Source organism: Chroicocephalus ridibundus, chromosome 5, assembly GCF_963924245.1.
Source record: "Chroicocephalus ridibundus chromosome 5, bChrRid1.1, whole genome shotgun sequence".
Classification (NCBI taxonomy): domain Eukaryota; kingdom Metazoa; phylum Chordata; class Aves; order Charadriiformes; family Laridae; genus Chroicocephalus; species Chroicocephalus ridibundus.
In genome coordinates, this window is record NC_086288.1 from 37,627,294 (window position 1) to 37,644,650 (window position 17,357).

Consider the following 17,357-nt stretch of genomic DNA (forward strand, 5'->3'; position numbering starts at 1 on the left):
CAATCTTAACGGAAAATCAGAGCCTGAATTGCTGGCTAGAGCCAAGAACACAGCACAAACACTTTCTGTGCTGACTTTTACAACGCTCACGTCCTTAGTAGGTTTGCTTTTTGATAATATTTAAAAAAAATATTGTCCAGAATGTTGCAAAAATAGAACATGTACACTTATTTAGCAGCACATTCACACAAAGATAAAGCTGAATTTCTTTCTTAAAAATCGTGGTAATAAAGGATGATTCTGTGAGTAACACCCAGTTAATTAATAGACAGAAAATATCAGATCACCCACCCACACATCAAAAGAACCTGTACTGAAAATAGTACATTGTAACAAGTGACTCATGATGAATTGTACTCCATACTGGACAGGTAAAAACTATATTTATCAATTTAATTATGTAATGACATTTCTTTTATTTTGATCTTTTGAAATCTGAGGTTAAAATTCACTGCCTTTAAATGCAGAGGAGTTTGTACTGGACATGAGGGAAATTTAAAAACAGAGTAATAAAAGAAAAGAAAAGAAAACAAACATTTGGAAATGTTGGCATTTTAGTATTCATAATCAAAAAGACAGATTCGTGTACTAGATATGTTTCAGCAGGTAGATGCAATGACCATTTTCATCAATCTATTAAGGGCTTACAAATCTCTGTTCCCATTTAAATTTGCAATAAAACTTTTACTGACTTGAATGAGGGAAGTTATATTAACCCAGCCTAATGTACTGAAAATCCTGTTGCTAATTTTCAAACACTTTAACAGAAGGAGTGTTCATGGTACCTACATATTACTACATTATTTATTGTACCATGTGGTTATTTTTCATTTCATTTCATTGGTGACATAAAAGAGACTGCACTGTGTTGAGCTGCAGCTGATGCTCAAATGATGCTTTTAAACCATGTAAGACTTTGTATTTAAAAATAAACTTGAAAGTCTGGGAAAAAAAAAAAATTAAATAAGCCTATGACTTAAATCAATTTTACTGTCAGGTTTTGCCTCATACAATTTTTTTAAAGCCTATGTCTCAGATAGAAACAAGACTGCTTCGTTAATTCATGGGCAATACTTTGGCTCCATGTGCATTTATATAAGTAAGAAGAATTTTGGACCTCCTTTCTATTACATCAATAAGCTTTTCAATGCCTTTTCTGCCTCCTTGGCTCTCCCAGTATATTTTGTCAAGGAACAAAGACTGAAGCAACTTCTCTCGTAAACGCTGGCTCCTCAGCACTGAAACTGCAGATTCAGGGAATCTGGAAAAGCACAAAGAAATTCATCAGCTTTGCCATCGCTCTGAATTGCAATATTTATGTTGTGGTTTAGCAATCAATTCTATGAATATAGACAGCGACTCAGCAAAGGAAGTCCATGCATGCCTAACCACATGCATGTTAATTGTATCTTACAGCAGTGGGATTATTCATACATTTTTAGACACATCCTGTAAATGTCTTGGACCGACGATATCTATTCCAGTAACTTAGTGTCTCATGCTCAAACTGGGAAGAAATTATCAATCTTTTTACAAAATTAATAACTTAAAACTTACTCATTGATTCCTTGTAGTATTTTGAAGTCAAGATTGTCCTCGTTTCTGTCAAAGAAACCCTTATTGTCTATAAAGGCCAAGTGCCTTTGGTCATGCCTTCTCTGAACTATGTGTGTCAGGTCAACAGCATCCTGATCGCTACATTTCAGCTTCAATCCTTGCTGCATGCAGGAATCCTCCTTGAGAGGTTTGAATCCACAGCAGTTTCTGTCTAGTCGATTATAGATCTAAAACAAAGTACAGCAGAGTGCCAAGTGAAAATAATATCAAAGTATTTGGGGCAAAGTGTCACTGTAAGACATCACTCACTAACACAGCTGCCAGAAAAGCAAGCTCAGGACAAGTATAATTAAAGTCAGCAGTGAAATGGCATTGAAGACCTGGTCTCCATACTTCGTGTACAGTTAGAAGCAATTTCTCAAACTGTGTATTTTATTCTTTTTATAGCTATGATTTGTTATGTCAGTAGAAATTCTTTGAAAATAATGGAACAATACCATTGTGTGACTGAAATAATAAGATGGTGAATACAATTCCATTTTTTCCAGAAGGCTGTAGTTTTTTGTATTTTCTCTGCTGGAGAACAATAGAAATAGCACAGCCTGACGCACACAGAGGTTCTCCATTTTGTGGGACCTATTAGACTAATAGTGTGCTAAATAATTGAAAAGGTTGGTAAGTGGCACAGCAAATGAACAGAAGCTACAAAATGCAAGAATGAAGAGTGCATTTATAATCGCAGGGTAGCCTCCCTGACTTGCACTGTGGTATATACTTTAATGACACAATGGTCTAGGCTATTTTTTCCCATGCAAACCCTCTCTTATTCATTGCATTCCACTTAGCTGGAAGGAATACATCTGGTCTGACTTTAGTGGTGTAAATGTTAAGCATCAGTTCTGACTTAGTTGTTTATGTTCCCTTGCATAAACAACGACAAGAACGAGGCACCCCCAGAGCAAAGGATGCCATTTTAGGATAACCATCTAATACGGGAAGGATAAATCACTCCTTGAAAGTGCTTCCACCGCTGTTGACAAGATAAAATACACAACATTGCCAGGGCCCTGAGTGCACAAAGAGGCCTTAATTTCCCTAAGCACCTTCACCTGGGACCTCCACACACATTCCCTCTGCCCATGGTCCCAGGAGCCTTATTTAAGCTCAAGCCTGGCACCTCAGCCCCTCTCTGAGCCTTTCTTGGGGAGGGGGTATCTGCTGCTTGTCCTGCTACCTGTTGCTCCTGGATTGCTGCTTGAGGTTCCTGTTCGTTGGCCTTGGAGCTGCCTTGTCTGTGCTTGATGCTGAATGGGCTATCGATGGGACCTGTGGCTTTCACCACCCTTCCTGCTGGCCCTGCCTGTCCTGCGTGCTGTGGGGCTGCCCTTGGTTCCAGCTCATCTCCCCTGGGAGCAGCCCTGCTCTTGCTGACAGCTGTTACAGAGCAGAAGTCTGGTCTGGTGCACCTAAGGCTTAATGAGGAGCTTATCAAAGGTAAATCACTTTTTCTGTCCTTTTTTGTTGTATACTGCTAACTCTTCAAACTGCTCTAAGCAGAAAAGCATTAATGTCCACATAAGCCTTCTAATATTACAATATTTTATTTGTGACACCCCAGTGAAATGAACTGTTAGGCCTCTTCTCCTGACGTAGAACTATGTTGCATGTTGAAAAGATGTCTCAATTTTGTTCATCAAATGAAAGTCTGAGAGTTGTTTTGTTTTTTCTCAAGTATGTAATGCTGTTGCCACCTGTCTTGGTGGCAGTGTTTGTTTTCAAATGTAAAAATCCCGTGGAAAGGAACAGATTTCTCTTCTTTCTTCTTTCATGAGCAGCACTCAGCATCTGTAGGCACCAGAGCCCCTCTTGCTTGCAGTTTTCTAGCTCATGGGATCTCTCATTCAGCTCCTCCAAAGGTTTTGCCAAAAAGTGAAGCAGAGTCCTTCTAGACAGAATCCTTTGATGTATAGCCCTAATTCATCGGCACCAAACTTCATTACATGCATTAAATAGAGGAGGAGATCATGTTCTTACAGACAGCCTCTTCATAATATCTTGACTCATTCCAGTATTAAGACAGAATGATGGGATGCTCTGGAATTGATGCTGCAACCTTAATAGTTTACCATTGTTTTTTGTCATATGTTTATGTACATGAGAGGTCCGAACCCCCAAAATTAAAGAAGCCATTTTACATTTAATGTCCTTATTCTACTCAAGTTCTGGCAGAAGGCAAGCGAAGGTCAGCCATAAACATTTTTCAGCCTGCTCCTCTGTTTTATAGTGTTTGAAACTGGAGATTAGGAACATCTATTACAGGCACTAAACCTATTCTTCTGAAGGAAGTATATTTAATAGAGAACACTTTTCACCGTTATTCTTTATTTCTGAATGACTCATGAAGCACAGATTATTTTTTTAAACTCAGAACCCCTTCTTGGCATTTTTTGTTTTAAAATCTTCATGTTCTGCTGCTGATAAACTTTAAAGTTCAGTCTGCAAGCACCCAGATAAAATTTTAATCTTTAAGAACCATAAGACCCACTTTCACTCACTTTCCGGTGTGCATGTTCTTGTATAGTGTAACTGGAGGTGTAAATTACTGTGATACCAGCTACTATTTTAAGAATAATTTGTTTCTTTGCCACATAAAGTTCAATGCTGTTGTATCTTATTTTAACTGACTGCTCCTCCTGGCTAATAGGAGTTCTATTATATAGATTAAAAACTTGTCTTAGAAGACCTTAAAATTAGAAATCAACACAGACCTCATAAGAATTTTTAAACTGTTCACCAAGAAGACAATAGCATGAAAACATTAACCCTGACACAATCTGTACTATTCCTATAGGGGCATTACTATGTTAGCATCAGAATAATCCATATGACTTTATATCAGTTTCTAAGAATTACTTGCTCATAGTGGGGCTAAAGACGGAGTCATTAGACAAGTGACAATCTATTTTTAGAGAAGAATTGAATGTTCTGTTTAACATAACAGGACTCCAAAAATGTAACCCCCCAAAAAACTGGAAACGTCCATTCATCCTAGAACAGGACTGAGACGAACAGGGATAAGTGATGCATAAGCCAAGTTATGATTTTTATATTTCAAGAAATGTAACTCCATAAGAAGCTGAATTATATGAACAACCAAACACAGTGCATAAAACTAGTGCTCGCTGAAGTTTTAAACAAACCAGTAAGTGCTGCAAGAGGCAGAGCCACCCGGATCTGTCTGGCAGGTAAGGACAGTTGGAAGTAGTGCCATGTCTCAGGAAGCCAAGAAATCAGCTTCCAACCAGGTGGTTCAGTTCAGTCCTTATTAATACAGAGAGTATACTAATATTCTACTACATAACTGCTGCAACTGTAGCCACACTGGGCAGAGCCCTAGTTTGGTGTTATTTGAAGAGCTAATGATTATGTGCAATACCTAATTGAAGAACAGTAGCCACATCGTTCATCAGTTGCTGCTCTTCTCTTGCTCTTACCTTGGCTAGGATTTCAAAAAGAAGGAAAATTAGCCACTACAACTGTTATCTTGATCCAGATTTCAGCTGACCAAAACCACTCAAATTATCTCTAGGGGTTAGGGAGGTGCAGGAAGGACCCCACATTAAAAAAAAAAAAAAAAAAAAAACCCACCATGTATTTACAGTTGTGAACATAATCAAGAACTATGTTTGGAGAAACAAGGAGTTGAGAAGAAACAGTATGCCTGCCTCAAGGTGAAGTACAGCAAGACAAAAGCATTTGCTTCCTCTTTTAGAAAATGAGTCAGTTAAGTTCCTGATCTCTTTCCCTGATTATAAATTGCATTTTGGATATTTTTATCATAAGAAACAATCAGAAATTAGGTCAAACTATGCAAAGACATCTCTTCCCCATTTAAAAAAGGAAATAAACTAAAATGACTTTTCTAGGAGTCCTATGTGGGGTCACACGACTTCCGAGGCAGATAGTTGCATTCGGTAAATATTTTACCTGCAGAAGAAAATCAAAGAGTGCCATCTTGGACCACTCATGATGATGGATGTCAGTACAGCCCGACTCAGCTTTGGGAACTTTACCATTCTGCCAGCATTTCTGCTTCAATAGCTGCTGATATTGCCCCCAGGTCAATCTCACTGAAGAATGGGTACTATTATCTGTTGGACTCAGTGAGGAATCCCAGAGAATAACAGGACAGGCTTGACCATCTGAAAAAGGAAAAACAGATCATAAATATAGTGCAATAGTGTCAGTCGTACTTGATCATTCTTTAGACATTGCCTAAGCATCAATAATTATGCTGTTTTACAGAATTGGCAGGAAAAATGGCCAGTGACTATTAACTTGACATCCTTTGGTTAATGTGGTCTTATTCCACTTCTAAAACCAGCTACCCCAGGAATGGAAGAAGCATAGACATTATAAACGCCTTGAGTGTACAGAAGGCTTTCTCTGTTTGAAGCAAGAGACTAATGTACAAAATCTTATACTAAACCAGACTATTAAAAAAGTTTATAGGTAGATTAAAAGCCTGCAATGACACTGTGAATCAATGATGTAACTTCCCTGTGATTCCAGTGAACTGTTGAAAACTTATGTTAAAGTACTTTTTCTGCATAATGGGCCCAGAAAGACTACAAATCCTGTACTCAAAGTGGATTTATTTTTTTATCTTTAGTATTTTAGACCTATAATGTGTGACTTCACAGCTCTGAAATAATATAGGAGAATACTAGGGAGCGTGAACTTAGCATGAATAAATACCTTGACAAGTTTGGTTTTTTTACCCAGATATAACGTGAGATCTGTTTTCTATAGTAGCTGTTTTGGCCAAATTCTTTAGTTCTTCTGTGTAAGGAATATTCTGCTCTTCCATGAAACTAAGTCAAGGGCTTTTAGCTTTGGTGAATCCAAGTGTTCAGCAAAGAATTTTAAATGCACTTTCCCAGCATAAGAAATGGTAAACACATTTCACCTGATATCAAGTAACAGACATATCTATCTTAAGGAAGTGGAAATTTCCTTTTCATTGCTGATGCAATGCTGGTGTTGCCTTAAACTGTCAAGGACCCAGGACTGACTGTGGCTTGTACATACGTTAAAACAAAAATCCTTTCTATCATTTGTGTGCAGGCAGAAGACAAGAATATAATGTCTTGGTACAGAGTGGAGAAACCATTTACCTGCAAAGCTGCTATTTACTAAGTAGAAAGTGTTGGAACACATGTAAAGCTTTAAAATCTATTTATATTCATCTTGAAGGTCAATGAACCTAAACTCCATACTATTGCACAAGTTATCACATAGTTAAATGCAGTCTAAACTGTCTCTTTGCCTTCCACACGCCCATGGAGCCAGAGATTCCTCTGAAAAGAAACTTTCAGAAACTCTTATGAAGGTAATGAGATCTGCAGCACCATCGCCAGGGCAAACCAGACAGAGAATAGGAATAGCACATAGCAAATGGGTATCAGTGCCAATGGCAAGGTAAAAGCTGCTACTGTGAATGCTCCATCTCTGAGCAGCCAGAACTGTTAAAAACAGATCTCCATGTAGCTGAATCAAAAAGCAACTTGTTCAAAGGATGCTGACTGATCTAAAACAACAGGTAAGAAATTATCTTTGCCCATACCCAGCAGTGAATCATATGTAAAGATCCATCTCGTATTCACCAACAGAGCATGACAGGCACCACATACAATCAAACCCAAGAGAAGAACAAACTCCTCTCCAAAACCAGAATGTATTCAATCTTCTTTCTGCTGTGGCTTGCACTTATAAGGTAGTCCTTTTCAAGTCAACCCAACATGCAGCTCCACCACCTCTTTAACTTCCCTCACACTTGCCCAGTGTTTCCTTGGGAACACAGAAGGTGCTAGGTTAACGGTTGGACTTAAAGGTCTCTGCAACTAAACAATTCTATGATTAGGAACGTCAAACTCTTTCACTAGAATCAGTAATACCCTTATTAGCACCATGCTCCACACTCTCCTCAGCTGAAAAAAAGCACTGAGCACTCCTGAAAATCAGGCTTCTCTGCTATTGAGGTGTTGAAGTACTTAGGAAATTAATTTGGGAAATCCTAGCCATTTCCACGCCTCTCTAGCTCTGTCACCTACATTGTAGATGACTTTAGCTAAGTCAGGCCAACTATCAGCTAAGCTTCTTTTCCAAGCCAGTTGGAGAAAGTCTATATAAGTGTTGGGAATTGTTATAAAAAAGGATAGCTTTCTTCAGGACCAAGTCTGATCTATTATTTTTCTATTGCCAATAATAGCTTATGTAACTATTCATGAATTCTTCCACAAACCAAATACATAAACAGTATTCTAATAAAACAAACATCTCCTGCCTACCCAAAGGGGACATGATAAACAATAGTAATATAAATACTTGGAAAATATGAATAGTATCTTGCCAGTTTCCATTAAGATACAAAAACATTTTTAAAAGACCAAGGCTAAATACAGGAAATGTTCACATTTCAGAGGAAATGGGAGCAGAAAAGATGAGCCAAAATAAAATCTTTCAGCTCTGTAATCAAATTGAATTATGGGAATATGAAACAGCAGCTTCAGTAAAGAGCAGTGACTCAAATTTTTGACATTTGCAGGAAAAACATGAAGATGTTGAATTAAAGCAGATAAGGGGCCTGATTCATAGCCGCATGAATTGGTGTGACACCACTGAAATCAGTGGAGCTCTTCTGATTCAAACCCCGTGAGGATGGTGCTGAAGTTAACTGAATGGTGAAAAGTAAGGCCTGGCTAAGAATCAGAGCTTCCAGTTTGATACAGCCAAACCTGAGGAGGTTGAGCACACTGCAAAATAAGTCCAGTGTGTTCTGCATGTTCTTCTTTCCTAATCGGCTTTATACGTTAAAACAAAGGGCTACTGCTTTTCTGTTGCTGCAGGCGCATTGCACTGAATCTGCCCCAAAGCTGATTGACTTCATTTTGTTTTCATCTGCTGTTTTAGATCTATATATCTACTTAACCATCTAAAAATGATCTGCAAAATTATACGGGAAAGATTTTTTCAAAACTCATGTTGGAACCAGCTTCCTGGTCATTGAAATACATTTTTAAACATCCAAATATTTCTAAAAATTTCTTAGGCCTTTAGGAGCTACTGGCTCAGAATATCCCAAGCTGAATAAACTAAAACTGATGAAACCTCAGGCTGCTGAGACCAGACTACCTCAAGGCATTCAAACCGCTTCATGTGTGGTTAGGTAATGTATTGCTGCATGGCTTCTTCAACATAAGCATCATCTTAGATATCCACACCCCACACCACTTTGAAAATAGTCTGTATGCTTCTTAACTACAAAGATGATCTTGCAAATGTTACTCTTCCATCGTGTGCTCAAACTTGTAACTACAGCATTTTTTCTATTTTCCTTGAAAGATTTTTCAAACACGCATGCCCATCACTAAAAAGAGCAAGCGTTTCATGAAGAGGTTAAAGCCCTTTCTCAAACTCCTCATTGTTCACTGTAAAGCAGCACAGCTTACAACTGTCGCATTTGAAAGAAACAGTTTACTTGCCCACATTTAAACAGGAGAGGGTAAGCCAGTGTAGAAAGATGAGAGGGACTGATATAGAGCATTAGTTGAATTTTAGAGTTTAACATTAAGTTCTGTGGGAAAATATAAGGGACCGACGCAGAAAGCAGAGAGAAATTAGGCCATTCATTTTTCTTACTTCCCCTTCACCTTATTTGCAATGAATGTTCCTGGCCTGCGCTCATATGGATGTCAGAATGAAGGAATGCATGAAATGTGCATTTGTTGCTCTCTAGACTATGGACTGCATTACTGCTTATCTGTGAACTTTTACCCAACAGAATACTGGAACCATGCTCTCTGGTACCCCTCTCAGAGGTACAACACTATAGTGCAAGTAATTTGGGCTTTCAGACAGAAAACAGGACAGATAAATTGAAGCATTTTGGAGCATTGTGAATGCATAAGGCAGCATTACATTTTTCTTATTCTTTGTCCTGACATTAGTGATTCATAATATCTTTGCCTGCTTTTGTATAACTTTTAGTGGGATGTCAAGGGCAGGTTGATAGTGCAGGGTATAACACAGGAAAAACCTACGGCTCCATTTATCATCACGTAGAGGCCAGTAAAGCAAAATGACAAGTACAAGCAGTGGAGCCATCTATCACATGTCATTCATCTACTTGCACTAAACCAACCATGAAAGGTATTACTCAAAGGAAGAGTTTCTTGCGTGGTTTAGGAAAAAAAGAGGTTCTGGGCAAATAGTGGGTTCAATCTTTAGCTAAAACAAGCCCAACTGAATTGAGTACAACTGTGCTTATGCTTCTCTGTACAGGATAAAACATGTTGAGACAAACATATGATATCAGAAAACCGGGGGGAAGAGAGGTGGTTGTCAGCATGCAGTAGTTCAGGCCCTCAGCAAGTGGCACAACAAAACTGCATAGGAATAGCTGCTTATTTTGTACCAAAAGATGACTAAAGAGCTCAACCTTGTTGCTACAATGCAAGGAGCCAGAGTCCTATCCCTACAGCTGTCAGCTGCAACACAGAAGCAAGCTCGCTCCAGCCCATGTTACTCAGTTGTAGCTCAAGCCCCAACAAACACTGCCATCCTCTTGCCCTGCAAATGCTGTTGCTAAGCTACAGCTCATTTATTTTACTTACAAGTAAATTTGAACTTACAGGTTCAGTCATTTTACTTAGCTTCTGTCCAAATTAATTAAGGTAGGGCTGTGACACCAAGCAAGGACACTTACGTCTCCTCTGTTCCTCAAGTTTTAGGGTGATCAAATAATGGAGATTCTCAGTCTTGTGGTATTAATGTGACCATGCCAAAACTCAGACACAGGGGTGAGCCTCCATTTTCTCAACAATAGACAGTTTCATGATTATTCTTTGTTGTTTCACAGGCGTAACCTTCTGTGTTTATAGATGTGTTGGAGCTCTCAACATTTTTCACACCTTGTAGGTAGCAACGGGAGTAATGAATCACTGTTTGCGTATGCCCAGAATCATGCTCTTTTAGGCCGTAATACTGAACTCAAAAGGGCTTTACTCAACTGTACTCCCCAGACTTTTTACATTCAACTAATTCATAGCAAGCATACGAGAGAAAGAGTTATCATACCTGATTTTTCCATCCATGATGGAAAAATAAGATAAACCAATAAAAAAAATTCAGTTGTTTTAAAAGGATATACAGTTAACTAGGGAAGGCGAGGGCAGCAAACAGGACTTGCATACAGTATTTTGCTAGACTGTATAAAAAAAAAATAGTAAAAATAATCCATGGGGGATTTGTGGGAATAGGGGGCAACGTAGCCTGTACAGGGATTTACTAGGCGGTTCTTTGAAACTGCTTTTGACAAAATGAATGACAGTTTTGAAAAGCCCATTTTTTAAGATTTTAATGCTACATCAAACATGTCTTGTTAGATCACATCACAACTGAGGCAAGTTAAAGGGATGTGTCGTGGAGAGAGATATATCAGCCCAGAAATCATGTACATTCATACATACATCCATAGTCTCTAATCCTGCATTACTTGCTTTCCCATATGAATAACCATGACTTATACAAGCTTCCCTGTAAAAAAACTTTACAGTGCCCACCTAATCTTTACTTAAATGCATATGGGTTCTAGAAATGACCTCACTAATTGTTCATATTATTTTTAAGAATATATTTTTGTTCATTTTCTCAACACAGATGTTTTCCAGATTATGCCAAACACAAGTATGTAAATAGTAACGATCTCAAGTAGATATTAGACGTCTGAGTTCCAGCATATTTCCAGGCTAAAGAAATGGAGAGAGACAAGGTACAGTAACTGTTCCAAATGCTCTGTTCACCATTTAGCTGGAAAAAATGAAGTGAGACCAAAATAATGTTATTTCTCTTCTCATCACCTAGCAACGCTCTTCTTGCTATAGGAACGCAGCCAGTTATGGGGAAAAGAAAATTAAAGAGGGCAGAATGAGACTTTCTGTCCCAGGCAGTCCAAAATATACTGTAAGGTGACAGACAGTGAGCAACACAATGCACAATTAGTCTAATAGCAGTTTTCAGAGGCTTGCAGTCTGTCATCTCCACAGCCACACTGTGCACATTTCCTCCAACCGAACTACCTTAATGCCTTATGACAACTCTCTAGCAATAAATCTTATTCCTAAAAATAAACTAGGCATAATGTATCTTCCATGCTCTGCAAGTATGAATAATATTCAAAAGCCTCCAAACTGCTGTTCCTAGAGATTCATTCACATTGTAAGCCTTCCCTTTGGCAGCCTATATAACAAAGCAGGAAAAAACTGGAGATCACTCGGTCCTCTTCCCACCATCAGACTTTAGAAAGTCATTCTTGCATTAGTTTTTTGTGGGGTTTGTTTGGGTTTTTTTTAAGAAACACAGACTGGCATAAAAGTATTTTGTAGAAGCTAATTTCAGCAGTAAGAAATATAGAGCAAAAACATAGCTAGCCACTTAAGCAATGATTCATTAAAATACAACGTAGTCCTTCTGGATTGTGATTTGTGACTGTACAAAAAAAGCAGTTAGGCTGAAGACATTTAACAAATGCTACCAGCAATATTACAAGTAAACTTCTAAGTCATGTTACACGTCTGGAATCTACCTTTAATTTCACTAAAGGTTAAAAATCAAATTCTTAATTGGAAACTTTATACTAATCCTGTAAGAGGCCTATTGAGATATTTACTGTGTGTATTTTTGTCTGCATGATACATAGATGTGTGTAGTGAACCTCAAAATGTACAGCAGGATTCACTGAAATGTAGGGGGTTTCTTAATTACTAGGGGAGAGGGAAGCACTTCTTAAAAACTTTTCAGTTCCCAGAGGTATTAGTACCACAAAAGTAGCACCAAGCTTGTGCAGGAAGGTCCCCTACCTTTCTGAGTGGATTATCTGTCTAAATACAAAACCCCTCTCCTTCCACGTGTTCGAGAGAGGAATTCTTGTGCTCAATTTCAACAATATTTTATTAAAGTAAATTCTAAAAGATGAGAAAACTTAAAAAAAAATATAATCAGAAATACCCATAGAATCACAGGGTACTCTGGAATTTCTTTCACCAGTTTCACTTCAGGCAGTCTGTACAACGTCATGCGATCTACAGATGACTCCCTCTCTTTTTTTTTTTCCTCATTCCAGACTCTCGTGGAAGAGAAACTGTTACTGCTTTCAGTAGCTCAATGGTATTTGATCTAAACTTTGGAGTACTGCATGCTTTGGGCAGGATAACTGCACTGCAGCAGTTACACACAGATACCAGCTTCATCACCCTGTAACAATGGGGTTAGTTCTCAAGGAGAACTCTCAGGAGTTAAAGGTGGTAGCTGCTGCCCCATGGTTAACGCTGGAGGGGGAAGGAAACCTCACCACCCCACCTGCAAGCTGAAAACCATAGGAGTATGTTACCTTGGAAGAACTCCGATCTCCTGCTTACAGAAGGTAAGCTCCTGTTTAGCCCCAAGATCCTATCCAAATGAAAGGCAAACACCTCGCTCATGTCGAGGGGTCTTTTGACGATGCCACAGTATCCCTGATCACAAGCAGTTCCTGAGGTGCTGGGACCTCCCGCAAATACTACCAGGACTGCTTTATGAGAAGGTACTTCTTGGATGCTCTGTATCCGAGAATCTGCCAGCATGCGCATGTTTAGGATGTCGTCTTTGCTCAGCCAAGAGGGAGAGCTCTCGCTGTAAATCCTGATATTGCTTTCCTCAGGCTGGGGCTGTGTCTTTATAGCTCCAGAAATCCCTCCTGGTCTCCGGTGACCCCTCTCCCTGATTGCCATTCCTTTATGCCTGTGCTCATCCAGCAGGTGCTTTCTTGCCTCCAGAGCTATTGCTGCTCCCATTGTGCCCGCAGCATGCGTGGCCCTCCCTGGCTGTTGGGCAAAGGCCTCTTCCCTGCCCATAAAAGTGACTTTTGGAAAGTGCTGCCCGTAGGACAAAGGAGTTGCATGTTTCTTCCTGCGCTTCGGCTTCACCGTGCCTCTGATATTGGCAGGCTTGCTGCGCTTAGACCGCAGGGTGATATAAACTACATTTGGTGGCAGCAAGGTCCCATAGTTACCAAGCTGGGGTTCCTGGAAATTGGGTGGTGACAGGGTGCCATCCAGTGGGATGCCCAGAAAAGGAGTTTGGGCTGCATCTTGGAGACTTCTGGAACTGATCTTTTGGTGTCCTCCTTTGTGCTGGGGTAAAACATGACCCACTTGACTGACAAGGAATCCCAGGTAGATCACACACGCGGTGCCCACGAGCAGATTCCTCCTTGTCCTTGGGCGCCTGCAAGTCCAGAGCCTCAGTACCCGTTGGGGGCACAGGCAGCAAATAAACAAGTTTTTGATTTTACTTGGCTGATCAAAGGTGGTCATTTCTCTAGTGAATCCACATGATGAAAACAGCATGAAGTCTTCTGTACGTTCCAGCCAGGATGATGATGCATGATTTCCCTTCCCTGATTTGTATTTCTCCTTTTCCAAATAGCTTCCAGCATGAGTGTTGGACAGAGGCTACTGATATGCCTGGGAATGTGTTTAGTACTAAGGATGCTGACACTCCACCTTCTCAAGCTGTTAAATTCTTATCAGCCACCACAGGGGAAGTGATTGGCTTGAGAGAATGAATGGAGCCAGCTGCGTAAGCAAAGTTTACTGACTTGTAGTCTAAAAGATCTGAAGTATATCTCCTTTGCAAACTGCAAAAAGAAAATAGTATTTCATTTCATTACTCACATATGGTATCTGTAGCTCTATATTTTTAAGAGGCAGAAGTTCTAGATGAGACAGTACGCATCTAGAAATTTGTCAGGATACATCTTTCGCTTTCTCATTACAGTATAAATTAAACTCCAAAATCATGAAATACAGGCTCAATTTGCAGTCTCAGCTAGCTGTATTCCAGCATTAGAAAAAAGGCTTGTCAAACCCAGATCATTATCATCTTTTTCTTGAGACAAAGTCTTCATGAAACCCATGTTACAAAAATGCTGTAAATTATACAGTATTAACCACCCGTAACTGTAGTAGTTAAATATACACATATTCACTAATATAAAAATATATTAGCAGTCCCAGATTTCCCTAGATGAATACGAATATAGTTCACATAATTCATAAGCACACATTTAAGATCAACGATGCTTAATTCCCTTCACTCTTGTGAAGCCATATATAGGATCTAGCTATAGTTTGTCAAATAAAATGATAGTGGCTTATATATACTTTCAAAGAAAAAAAGAATAAGTACACATTGTATATATTGCTATAAAAATATAAAATCTCTTACCAATTCAGCTTGACACAGCCTTCGTTCTGGTAAACTCCTTAGGTTATTAAAAGTAACTTAGTAAAAGCTGACGTTCTCAAAGTATTCTAGCACATATTTCAGTTTTAAATATGGTTCATTTAGGTATTTCATTGCAAGCTAAATACTGTTCGGAAGCTAACTGTACTGAGAGGTGGTTTGCATGTCAACTGCTATAAACTTACATGAACCTCAAGTTACTAAAAAAAAAAAAATCCAAACGCACAACCAACAAAAAAACCCCAGCAACTTCTATTTTAAATTCTGTAATGAAAAGTCCTATGAAGCGTGTGCCTTCCAAAAGTGCGTTCCAGCCATTTCTAACTCCTGAGGGCCCTCTAGTGCACTGCATGCAAATGTACGGAAGATATTCCCATTTTCCATGTCTGGGGCTTGTTAAAATTTAAACCAACCCCCCTAACCTCTGAATTTTAGAACTTTTGGGAATCATATGTTCTTGTGATGAGAAATGGAAAACAGATAGCGGCTTTTAAAATGCTGTTAACATGCTATTAGGCAGTTCAGGAATGTTCCCTGTTTGTGCTTTCCATAATGAGGCATAGCATAGTCACTATACAGCTGGAAAAGTTGAGGGAGGGAGAAGTTAAGAGCTTGTGTGGAGTTAAGCAGTGAGACACTGGCAAAGCTCTGACTTCTGACTATTTGCCTAGTCTAAGTACAACATAATAAAATGTATATGTTTGCTGCAATTCAAGCTAATGGATATATTCTCTTCTCCATAATTAATACAAAGGGGAATAGACAGTTAAGGAATGGGCTTATATTTCTGATGGTACCAATCTGAACTTATAAAACTTTTGTGAGTGGATTTTTTCACTAGACACCGCTTTTTATCTAAATGTGTAGTACCAAGTTAAGACTGCAGCATTTGTACCCATTACCAGGAAAAGAGCCTTCATATCACCTGCTTTTTCCAAAGCTGAGTTATTGGAGGAATGGGGATTATAAGAAATCTCTCCGACCACTTAAGACGTTCTCTCTTTTTTTTTTTTTACTTCAAATTTCACTGAAGGACATATCCCAAACAAAGAAGATTAATTCAAGAAGCTACAAACAAGTGTATCAATAAAGTCAGTAAAGATGTAGCTACTGCTGCTTAGCATTTTTTATACTTTAAAGAAGTCACCAGAGATGGACATTATTAGATCAGCCTTAGACGCTTGAGGGTCCCACTGAAAGATGAAGGGTCATTAGTGAGAGGTACCAGCTTTGCAGCCCACTTGATCAACAGACACTACACATGGCTCACAGTAAGAACGGCTTCCTATATCCTATTTAATACCAGTGCAAAGCGAGTACAAAATATCAGAAAAGTAATATGGCTAAAACTGAGGTAAATAAGGGTAACTGGGTATTGCAGCCTGAGAGCAGAATTTCACCCATAGTGCATATTTACACATCCACATGAAATTTTTTGAAATGTCCAAGATAGGCTGCCCTCTTTAAGGATAAATAATGGGGGGGAGGGGCGGGGTGGTGGTGGTGGTGTGGAAATCACACATCCTTGATTCTGTTTTCACTTACCGCTGACTTTGACAGCAAATAATTCAGCATGAAGCTTTTACTCAGCTATATTTCTTCCAAGTGTCTTTGAACTACTTTGGGGGATTTTACTTTATATTACTAATGGCAAGATAGTTGTTGCTTGAGTTGGAAACGTATTACACTGCAATAGTTGTTTTCAAATGCCCAGTTCTTGCGTGTAGACAGCAGCCTGACCTGTCCATTACAATCAAGCAATGCCATAACACAGTCCATTCCAGTTACTAACGGTTTTCCTTAGCTATGACATTCCACTTAAATTAAAATTTTGGACTCTGCCTAATCTTCCTACTGCAACTCTTTAAAGATTATCTGGAGGAAATTATGAAAGGATATGGAGAATTGTTCTTCACTCATTTCATCTGTAGCTTTGAAATCAGAATGAGGTGTACCCACTGATGTACAGTGCTCACTGATGAGGTGTTTTTGAGGCTTTATAATTTGTGATGATAGCAATAATATTTCCTTTATTTTTCATGTTCAGAAGGGAGAAGTCATTCTTTAAATGATGCACCGTTAAATTCTTTGGAGTGAATGGTGGTAGGAATTCAACTAAATAAGATTCAATATCTTGTTAATTTAGCAGATATTTGCCTTTAATTTTGGATCTTTAAAAGTTAGCATATCAAGAGACAGTCTTTTTTTTTCAGCTCTTGTAGTGTACAGCTCCAGAACCCTACTAGATTTCACAAAACAATTAAGGCTGGAATGGCTATGGACTTATTAGGAAAACAAATGTTTATTTGTGTTTCAGGAAAGAGGAAGAAAATATTTGTTGTTCAGGTGGGTAGTATTCTTTCTGGAATCACTGCTAACCCAAAGCTGCAGCAGGGCATTAAAGGGCATTACTGAACTGAAAGGGTACTTCCTCTGTTGTCATAACGTATTAAAGA

The 17,357-nt window shown here is 38.9% G+C and overlaps 2 protein-coding genes across 2 annotated transcripts in view; one reads left to right on the top strand and one right to left on the bottom strand.

The window, feature by feature from the left end:
* Positions 1 to 241: 241 nt before the first annotated feature.
* On the bottom strand, positions 242 to 15,161 carry GASK1B (golgi associated kinase 1B). The gene is made up of 5 exons (XM_063335711.1): positions 14,884 to 15,161; positions 13,007 to 14,293; positions 5,545 to 5,759; positions 1,558 to 1,784; positions 242 to 1,261 (listed from the first exon to the last, which is right to left on the bottom strand). Exons 2-5 carry the CDS (start codon positions 14,001 to 14,003, stop codon positions 1,057 to 1,059), a joined length of 1,644 nt encoding a protein of 547 aa, XP_063191781.1. The 5' UTR covers positions 14,004 to 14,293; positions 14,884 to 15,161; the 3' UTR covers positions 242 to 1,056.
* The window catches only part of TMEM144 (transmembrane protein 144), a 28,965-nt gene continuing 24,380 nt past the window's right edge, over positions 12,773 to 17,357 (top strand). The window contains exon 1 of the mRNA XM_063335716.1: positions 12,773 to 13,039. The gene's annotated coding sequence lies outside the window, so the exon portion shown is untranslated. The remainder of the gene's footprint in view (positions 13,040 to 17,357) is intronic.

Excerpts from the sequence above, each read along its gene's own strand:
- GASK1B (XM_063335711.1), bottom strand. The coding sequence starts at position 14,003 with ATGCTGTTTTCATCATGTGGATTCACTAGAGAAATGACCACCTTTGAT. Across the intron at positions 5,760-13,006 it reads GAGATCGGAGTTCTTCCAAG|ATGGTCAAGCCTGTCCTGTT; the intron begins GTAACATACTCC and ends TTCCTTTTTCAG. Across the intron at positions 1,262-1,557 it reads ATACTACAAGGAATCAATGA|ATTCCCTGAATCTGCAGTTT; the intron begins GTAAGTTTTAAG and ends GTGCTTTTCCAG.